The sequence below is a fragment of the Bombus pascuorum genome, chromosome 15, assembly GCF_905332965.1.
Source record: "Bombus pascuorum chromosome 15, iyBomPasc1.1, whole genome shotgun sequence".
Lineage (NCBI taxonomy): Eukaryota > Metazoa > Arthropoda > Insecta > Hymenoptera > Apidae > Bombus > Bombus pascuorum.
This window is the reverse complement of record NC_083502.1, coordinates 2152977-2163352: the sequence shown is the minus strand read 5'-3', so window position 1 is coordinate 2163352 and position 10376 is coordinate 2152977. Positions and strand designations below refer to the sequence as shown.

General features: G+C 37.6%; 1 protein-coding gene across 2 annotated transcripts; it reads right to left on the bottom strand.

The window, feature by feature from the left end:
* Positions 1 to 1120: 1120 nt before the first annotated feature.
* On the bottom strand, positions 1121 to 3320 carry LOC132914916 (nuclear RNA export factor 1-like). 2 transcript variants are annotated; one of them, XM_060974430.1, is made up of 2 exons: positions 3144 to 3320; positions 1121 to 3075 (listed from the first exon to the last, which is right to left on the bottom strand). In XM_060974430.1, the coding sequence occupies exon 2, from the start codon at positions 2974 to 2976 to the stop codon at positions 1402 to 1404; it is 1575 nt and encodes a 524-aa protein (XP_060830413.1). In that variant the 5' UTR covers positions 2977 to 3075; positions 3144 to 3320; the 3' UTR covers positions 1121 to 1401. The 2 variants fall into 2 exon arrangements, with proteins under 2 accessions (XP_060830413.1, XP_060830412.1); XM_060974429.1 differs by having other exon boundaries at positions 3166 to 3320.
* Between the last annotated feature and the right edge of the window lie 7056 nt (positions 3321 to 10376).

Sequence of the window (10376 nt, the reverse complement as noted above, 5' to 3'; positions counted from 1 at the left end):
ACGTTTTCACAAGGATTCATAATCGATCGTTGAAAGTTGAAACCTATAGCATTTGAATTTTCCGTCGTTTGCATCTTCTAATCGAACGTCCGATTGAGTTATAACGTACAGTGGCTCGTGTAAGTATTCGTACACATTTTATGAACACATTACGTGTGTTATACGAAACATTTTTAAATTTCATTAGCTTGTTGTAATGACACCCAATTATCATAATTATATTGAAAAAATTTTTAACGATTCTGGAAGTGTATACAGAGGTTGGAAGAGGATACAAGTATAATATTTTATGGGGATCAGAAAAGTATTTAAATAGGTAATCATCCACTATACTAATAACTCTCAATATTCGGTGAGATCATTTTTAAATTACACGCTTAAGATGACTATTCGTACTGTTTATTAATTTTTTACTAAATATGAGTTAACAGTAAATATCTTGTAACTTCTATATGTATGTATCTTTAGATTGGATTAGATTGTTGCCAATGTAATCATGGTAATAGAGTCCTATTACAGCGTTAATGAAATTACAAATTGTTTTATAAAATACACACGATATTAACATAAAAGTTTTCTGTGGCAAATGTACAAACACTTCTGCTAGCCACTGTAAAGGACATTCTAACGATCAGCAAGCGTCCGAAGAACGTGCCATAAATAGCTATTATATAAGCCATCGAATAAACAATTAATAGTTGGATATTTGGTAAAAGAAAGAGAATAAAAGTTCTTTGACTCATTCACTGGGTCTCCTGCAATCGGCGTAATCCTTGAATGTATAACCTTTTGATGAAGTCAGTGAGCATCCTCTGTCTAAATGCCAGAGGAGTAACATCACGACATGCTCATTGATATAATGGTGTTGGGTTTATTCTAACATAGAACTACTTGGGAAAGAAAAAGTCCTTTTCTGTCAAGGATATCTCGTTTTATCGAAGCCGTTCCATTTCTCATTATAACTCTGGAAATAATTGATGGTTTTAGTAACTTATTTTTGTGGATGTTTTTTAATTAATGGAAATGCTTCGAGTTATGTAAATTTTAGGGATATCTGTAGGAATAAAAATAGCGTGCTTAATTTATTGCAAATAAAATCTCTCTTGAAATTATTAATGCATTTGTGTTTTGTATCGTTCACAATTCACATTGTGGAGCCATCTACTGAACGCAGATTCAAACTAACGAGACAGGATGTAGATAATTGCGAGCATTAGTAAACAATAATTATTAAAATTTATTTTATATAACAGAAAATAAGACGAATTGGAAGGAAATACTTTATATTGCAAAAATGAAAATTCTACAAGTCATATACTTGCTTCGTAACATTTACAATTTCACTGTTATATTAATATATTATATTAATATATTTATATCACGATATAATATAAAACAATATTATTTTTGAAATGCTTCGTTAGGAACGGCGGAAGATTTATAGTCCTTCATAAAATTTGAAATTGCTTTTCTTATATCCCACTTAGCTTCTTCTAAATAAGTCTGACACCAATCGGTGTTCAACTTGGTCGCTTCTACAAATTTGGCTAGTAACTCTTTTTTCTCGCTTACGCTAAAGCACGATGGCACGACGTCGTCGTGAAATCTTCCTTCCATACTATTTGGTGGAATTTCTTGTATAGTAGAATCTATTAGGTATTGATCATTTATAATATTGTATTCGTGATCAGGACCAGCTTGAATAATGAATGTTCTGTTGAACGATAGAATTTGCGATGTGGTGCCAATGGTCCTAAATAGTCCGCAAACTGAGATTACTAAACATTTGCCATCGTCATACATTATATCCAATATAAAAGAATTTCTATCGTGATAGGACCGTGGTAATCTTTTTAGACCAACCAGAATATTATCTTGTCCGTAATAAAGATGCTGTTGCCGTTTCTTAATTGAATCCACATTTTTTAATAAATTTCTATTCGCTGTAAATTGAACGAGGTTCCGTTTGTGAGCTACAGCTGTTGGAATCGCCAAGCTCATGGAATAAAACGCATTTTTATAATATAATCCTCTCAGAACTGTTCTATCCCTCTGATCGTACAGAGCGAAAAAGTGGTTTACGAATTTGGTAACTAATCCTTCCCTAGATTCATTTCTGAAGTAATTAGTATATGTGAGTGGTAGGCCAGATGTTCTAATGTAAACCCCATCCAATTGAAACAAATTGGGACAGTATTTCATAGCAGAGTCTATGTACTGTTTAGAACTAGAGTAATTTTCACAGAGAGGATTTCCATCTAACCATAACTTCAGTATACACAGATTTTTTAAAGGAGCGAGTGCTTCCATAGATATCAAGTTATTGTACCTTAAATCCAGATACTTTATGGAAGTCAAACCAGAAGTTTCTATAGGAATCAGGTTGAACAGTTCGTTTTTCTGAAGATTCAGGTGCTCTACCTTGGCAATCGAAGTCTTTGTTAATTTTAAAACATGACAAAAAGTTCTCTGTTGAGATAAAGGGCAATATACGGTATTAGACATTTCAGAGTCTTTATGAAACTCTGACAAGTCTAAAGTTTTTCTATTAGAATTGTACATCTTGGTCAAAGCAGTTAAGATCAATGGCTGAATATTGAGTTTCAGATCTTGAATGGATGCAAATCCTAAAGTTAAGATCAAGATCAGCGCTTCTCCATCTGGATTTTTGATTATTAAGTTAGTCTTGCATAACTTGTCCAGAGCATGAGCACAATTACGTGCCAAAAAAAAGGTATCTTCTCCACTGGCTTGGTACTTAACAGGGATCAATTCTGCTGGTTCGATAGCACTCAATATGGCTTTCAATACACTTTCTCTGCTGTATTGAGTTCCTTTCAGAATTTTAACTTTGTGCCACACATCTGAACGACCCATTAATGTCCTTTCTTGGAACATAGATCCTCCCATGCTTATTTTTATAGCAATGGAGGAATCCAGTTGCATCGGTACAATTGGCAAACTTGTTCGTTGCATTTTTGTATTATATATTTATCCACATATTCTAAATAAATATTTATCTATATGGAGTCTTTGGAAATTTTTCGAATTTTATACCAAGAAAATTACATGTCCCTGAAGAGGAAAAATTTTTATTTTTTATATCGTTAGGTTAGATATTTTAATGCAGAATCATATCGTACGTATAATAACGATTCGAATTACATTACCCTTTTTCAACGATATTCATGGAAAAAAAGATAAATTTATTTTTGTTTCAAAAATGTTCACTACTAATATTATTAAATATTGTTGATAATTTATATTGTATTATTGTGCGTTGACAGTAGATGTTACGTACATCGACATCTGCTGGCTGGAGTAGTAAGAAAGAAGTTGAGAAAATATCACTTACTGGTTATCGATAAATTCAGCCGTTTAAAATGCCTGCCACTGTTTCAGTCAAATATTGTGATTGTTATTTTCGTACTATATATTAACCTTACAAATTTTCTATAGTTTACAAAATCTTTCTATAAATATTTCTGTATATCGTTGTGGACGTAAGAAATTTCCATAAGTTTCCGTTATCCCTGTCGTTTCTCATAAATTTCCGGTTCATTTAATTGTCGAGAACACTTAGAACTGCGTCCTCCATAGAGTTAACATGATATCGCGAAAGCAAAAGGTCCATTGAAATTCGGATAATTGCTCGATGAATATACGTCAAAAATGCCTGACAAATATTCTGAAACCTGACTCTATATAGAATCGAATTATGAAATCGTGGACGTGAAGATGTGCACGACATTGGATCCAGATAGAGATCAGTATCTCGACGTTGAAGTACCTTATGAAATCATTCTGAAAAAAGGTTGAAAAACCAATAACAGGTACCACGAAGCATTTTCACGCGAGGAAAGGGTAACCAGATATGTTAATGGCTGGTCGACGAGCAAGTATGCATTACCGGGCAACGTGTAACGTTATCGGGAGAGAATTACCCGCTCTAGAAATGGTGCGTGGTCCGGCTTCTCTTTTAAATGTGTTATTTCACGGCGAGGCTCGTCCAATCACGCACGAATACAACAATGAATAGCGTTGAAATAGAGGTATAGAAGATCGAGAGACCGGTGATTTGACCGAGGGGCAGAGTCAGCGTGTGGTGAGTGTGCATCGAAGCCGCCTTGGGCATCCTCTTCCGCATTTCACGTAGACCGAAAACGAAAAATCCGCCGCGTCCAACGATCTGCTAGTTACACTACCGCTCAAAAGTATCCGGGCGTTAGCTTCTTCTTTTCATAGAATTCCGCTCCAATTACAAAATTACGAATAAATCGGACTCCAGTGATTTCACTCCTCGTAATTAACACGGATACGGATAATGTTACGAGGTGGTTAACACTAACCTTACCAGGTCCGGTCAAATGACAGGTTTGAAAATTAAATTTAAAATTGTATATTCATTATTATGTATGTATATTATATATGTAAATTCTTATATTATTTGATTAATCAATTTCTCAATTTTGGTTAATGTAAGAATTTACATAAGGTTAAGTGAACAAAAGAAGTCATGACGAATGTACAATTTTAGATTAAATTTTGAAACCGGAATGTTCAATCTTAGAATTCGAAAAGTCGTAGAACAGAGCTGATGAACAATTTCTGCATTTACAAATCTCTTGAAAATAATTCGCGTAGTAAAAAATTACTTAGATGGAGTAGGAAACGCCTTTAACTTACCTTAAATGCTAGTTTTAACTTTCTCCATAAACCTTCGTGGCGCTTTTTCCAAATTGAAATTCACGTAAGAAAATCATACGAATATACTGACTATATACACCGACGTCACGATAACGAAGTTTCATGGTTTTATTATAAATCTTCCTAACATCGAACGTGCCGATTCATAGTAAATTTCTTCCACCGCAATGTAATTGATAATTAACGATAGAACAAGATTGAATGATATTGACGCCCAAAATTGAAACTTCGAAGAAACATTTTATATGCGGCAATCTAATATAGTAAAAAGGCTTGCGACAGTAATACAATGGTATTTAAATGGTAAATCTATACAATAAATAATGGAATATACACTTACTAACTAAAACAATCTTCTTCCGAATTTCCATTTTCGAAATAATATTCATGAAAATATGAATTTGCACGAACATCCGAGCTCGTAAATAATTCTAAATTCCTTATTGATTCGTAGGCTCTGGTAAGATCCGCGTACTTCTCCTACGAAGCGTAGGGATTCTTACGTGTACGTGTACCAGCAACCGGATGAATATTTTTCTCAGTATGGCAGACTCGGACAGCTGCGCTAATGGCCACGGGCCATAGTCGAGATACTCGGAGCTGCGTTAAATTCGCGATTTAAACGATCCACTCGGAGAAAAATCTTAATGGAGACGCCTGTGCGTCTGCTTTTCGATAATCGAATCTCTCTTCCTATGCGATTATTTAACCAGGTTGCATCTCGCCGTAGGAAGGAAACACGAGAGAAGTAGGAAGCAGGGTTTTCGCGTTTCAACTACGGGCCACGTTTTCCTCTCTTTTTAGCTGGGACAAGGCTGGTTATCTCGCGGAGATTTCGCAGACCGTACGTTTTCCACGTGGTGTATACACACGGGATCGTAGCCCGTATTATAGCAATTCAATAATAAATTGTAGAACGGTCGGTCGTCGCATTATGCGCCGGTAATCACAGTAATAAGCAGTTCTAAAAGTAACGTAAGTACGTTGTAGGTAGTAACGAGTGAGCCGTAATCTCGGGGATGCCCCTATCTTCGTAGTTCGCAGCCATCGAAGGGAATCATAGGGAGGGAAAAAGAGTGGGAATCGAGAGAGGGAACGAGAAAGGGAAGGATAGGAAGGCAGAAAGACTGTGGGACGACGGAATGACAGAGAAGGAGGCGCGCGCGCGAAGGAGGAGAAGGAAAAGGCGATGCCGTGGAAGAGGCGCAGTACGCTCGACGAGGAGAGCAGCCCATGGGCGTCATCCATGGTGCGATCTGGAATCGGCATAATTTACAACTCTCGCAGGAAATTGAGCCGCGTCGAGCCGATGCAAAAGTCCGCCGTGAGCAAGAGTCGCGATCATAGGTCCCTACCTTTCCTTCCGGCAGTAGATCACGTCCGATTGATGAATTTCTGCCTGCTGGATAGGAAAGGATCACCGATTCATTCCCGCTCGATCTACATTTTCCGACGTTCTTCGTTAGCAACCCTAATCGCCGCTCGAGATCGTTGCTCGTCCGGAGATCAGTGAATTCTTGCTGGATGGTTTAGGGAACAAGAGGAAAACGTAGCTACGAGCAATTTCGGGAATTAACGAGGGATTTTGTTAAGTCGGAACGGCTGGAATAGATGGAGCTTCGTTCGATCCAGGAAGAATTCTCTTTCTCTTTTATCAGATGGTAGTACAGAGAATAAAAAAAGGGCTGAGGCGAACCGTCGGCGAATTGAATTAAGTAGATCTTTAAAGTTTGATGCTCTCGTTACTATCACGCGATAAAGAAGAGCGGCGTATGTACGCCTATGAAACGGCTCGAAGAAGACCGTGTTGTACGTAGCCGTTAAGCCAACATCTAATTCGATAACTGGCGAAAATAATAACGTAGCGATCTGTTGCGTTCGCGAGGCGCAATCATCCGTTTCGTACCGGGTGTCCACAGAAAACTATCGGTCGATTCTCGCGCAGCTCGCTCCACGCCATCTTTTTTTTCTATCTTACCTCCCTTCTTCCAACGTCGTTCGCGTTCCACTGAAATTATTTGCAATGGTAAAGCAGGCGATTAGACGCGATTCTTCGCCTCTATAGGCATCAAAACTCGGAGAAATTACTAGAAAATTTATCAATAAAAGCGGAAGGAATCTGAACGTCGGTTCCATGAAATTAACAATACTACGCTATTTTCCTTCGACGACAGTCAGAAACATGTTTGATCGAAAATATCGATCGCGGTTGGACGTTAACTTAAATGGAACTTAAATAGCACCGTTGGTATACAAACGACCATAACGATCGTTCTAGTTTAAATTAATAAAATTTAGTGTTTGACTTCATTTTGTATCCTACGTTCTCCGCGAAGGAGGCGAGAGGACCAAGTCGAATAAAAAATTCCAAAATCGATTAATAAAACCTGAAATCGTTACCGATGGCCCCATGACAATACCGATATAGAGCCTTCTCAATTTTCGAGTAATAATGGAACGAGATCGTATTGTAGAAGCGGATCACGCGTTACAAAGGAGGTTGGCGTTACAAAGTCGACGAGTAGATTCGTTGCTGTAGGCTGGCGACGCCGGTTCCAGGGAATCAGATAATTTTCGGCCCTTAAAGACCGGAGCAGCGCACGGTAGCGATTTATAACGAGTCAGAAGAGACTGCTACCTCGGTAGCAGATGACATTTATTAAAAGTTTCGGTCCGAGCCGGGACGAGCATCGATCTTCCTCCGCTTCTTCCCCTTGGAAACTCGTGTTGTTCATGGCCGGCCCCGCGCGTCGGCTTGTTGCGCCCGTCCACCGAGGAATACCGAACAGTTTAATAAGCAAGTGGTAGCCGCGATACAAGATACACCGAGTACCATCCATCACGATGCACTCGCCAGTCGTCATTATGCTCCACGAATATTTCGAACCGGCAGATCCTCCGCCCTTGAACCTACTCTCCCCTTCTTTCCTTCATCTTCGATCTTCCTCCTTAGAACGTTTCTCTATGTTACGCTTTACGCGTTAGAATTCCGCGAGTCACGACGGACACAGTTGATACGCGAATTTATCAATTCTTGCTTTCTGCTGTTCGAGGTGTATAACGATCGAAGTGGCTTCACACGCCTTCCTTCCAAGCCAATCTTCCCTCGCGCAATCATAGAGACAGAGCACGCGAATTCTTCTATAGCGTCGCGTGTCAGGGAAAATAAACGAGACGTATCGAGATCGAATTGACGAGTCGGTTGTTTTCGAATAACGCGGTTAAACACTCGATTCTAAGGGTATGATACATCTTAAGTCAAATGGGAAACTTGTGTAGGTGTATGCACCCTGTGTTTTAACATTAACTTTAGCAGATTCGGTCAAACGACCGGTTTCAAAATTCAATTTAAAATTGTACATTCGTTGCTATTTTCTTTGCTCATTCAACTTTATGTAAATTCTTACATCAAGGAGAATTGAGGAATTGATTAATCGCATAATATAAGAATTTGTATATATAATATTCATATATAATAATGGGTGTACAATTCTAAATTCAATCTTGAAATCGATCATTTTTATTAGTTCATGTTAATAACAAAAATTGAGAAATGGATTAATCAAATACTATAAGAATTTACATATAATTGTATGAACAAAAGAAATAACGAATGTAGAGTTTTAAATTCAATCTTGAAATTGTTCATTTTTATTAGTTCATTTTATCAACAAACACCGAGAAATTGATTAATCAAATACTATAACAATTTACATAAAGTTGTATGAACAAAAGAAATGACAAAGGATGTACAATTTTAAATTCAATTTTAAAACCGTTCATTTTTATTAGTTTATGTTATTATCAAAAATTGAGAAATTGATTAATCAAATACTATAAGAATTTATACATAGTTGTATGAAAAAAAGAAATGACAAAGAATGTACAATTTTAAATTCAATTTTAAAACCGTTCATTTTTATTAGTTTATGTTATTATCAAAAACTGATAAATTAATTAATCAAATACTATAAGAATTTACATAAAGTCGTATGAACAAAAGAAATGACAATGAATATACAATATTAAATTAAATTAAATATCAACCGCGGTCATTTGATCGAGCCAGGTAAAGTAAGCGTTAAACGTGATAATATATTTCTACGTACGTGTGTATACGCGTAGAGATCACCCTGAGAACTACCGTAGCAGTTAGTTGTTCGAACAGTCCTTCCTCATTTTAGTTTTCATGCGCAAATGTGTAACTGCCGCTCGAAAATATCCGAATGTTTGTTTATTTTGAACGAGACACTCTTCAGAGTGGAAAGCTACAGCCAAAGCTGTAATGATTTTGATTTTGTTGTTTTCATCGTCTCATCGCAGTTACGTATAACGGAACGTTATTATCAGCCGATTAAATTGATTCTGAAAGATCAATAAGTAATAATACGACTGGCACGCGTAATTGTCACCTTTCTTCTCTTGCTTGACGAGCTCTTTATCCGCAGATTCTTTGATCTTCGAATTGTAAGATACATAGATATCAACAAAGGTATTCTAAACTGATAGAAAAACTTCCAACGTTAATTGACGCAACGACGAAATTGATGCGACACGGCTACGAATATTTAAATAATCAGTAGAAAAATATTATTGCAACGTTTCCTAAACGATTTAATTCAGATTTACATTCTGTTAATTTCATAAAAAGACAGCGAGTGTCTAATTCTAATTCTAATTCGTCACTGATTTCTTCAATCTAATCAAATTCGCACATTGTTACGATATCACTCGACTGTGGATTTTCATGCAAACTCATATTAGGTCGTTCGAAAAGTTTCTTTCGTTTATAAGAAAATAATGGATGCACAAGATTTTTCATTTTATATTATTTTACGTATGATCCATTTTGTTCTACCAAAATAAAGACCACAACGTTCGACAGGTTAGGTTACGTGTTTGTATAAAGATGCATTGTTGTAAAAGACATGTCTGTAAAAGAAAGATAACCTAATATTTTCCAGAATATCGTTGAAAACGTCGAACCTACAAACAATACAAAATCGTTTAATCCGCCAAGTATCCAAGTAGCAAGCGTTATACTTTCCGGATATTTATACATTTCTACGTATTACGCGCATTCTGCGCGATTCTGTACTTTCAAGTTCCCTACAAACGCGTCAATGTCCACGGTCCAGTTACGACTGCAAATCGCTCGACGTGTCCACGTATTTATCAGCAACGGTGTATACATATTTGGTAAGATCACGTGCGTAGTCCTCGGCCTGCGTGATTCAGCAACGAGTTCGCAACAGTCTGAAATTAGTTTCGAGAGGTCATCGCGTCGACCACCTCATTTTCCAAAGTGTCTGTCGCATCGTATCGACCGTTTTGCGAATCATGGTTATGGTCGATGTGTAATCAGATAGTGGCGGAATGGACGGTGTCTCTAGGATTATTCAAGAAAACTGTTAAAAGGATCAGAATGTCGTGGGGTGCCTGGACGAGGAACGGCGGAGGGGTGAGAGGGGGTGGTAGTCGCGCGCGAAACCTCCATTAAGCCCGGCGATAATAAAAGCTCAGGTCGCGGATCGACCCGTCATCCTGGTGGCCGGGTCGCGTGCAAAAAATACGTTAATTCCGCGGAACTTGCATGACCGTGCAAATAAATAAAACGGCGGGCACACATCGCCACCGGGCGTCGCGTACACCGTCGTCGTTCCGTGGCA

Coding starts and splice junctions, on each gene's coding strand:
- LOC132914916 (XM_060974430.1), bottom strand. CDS start 2,976: ATGCAACGAACAAGTTTGCCAATTGTACCGATGCAACTGGATTCCTCC.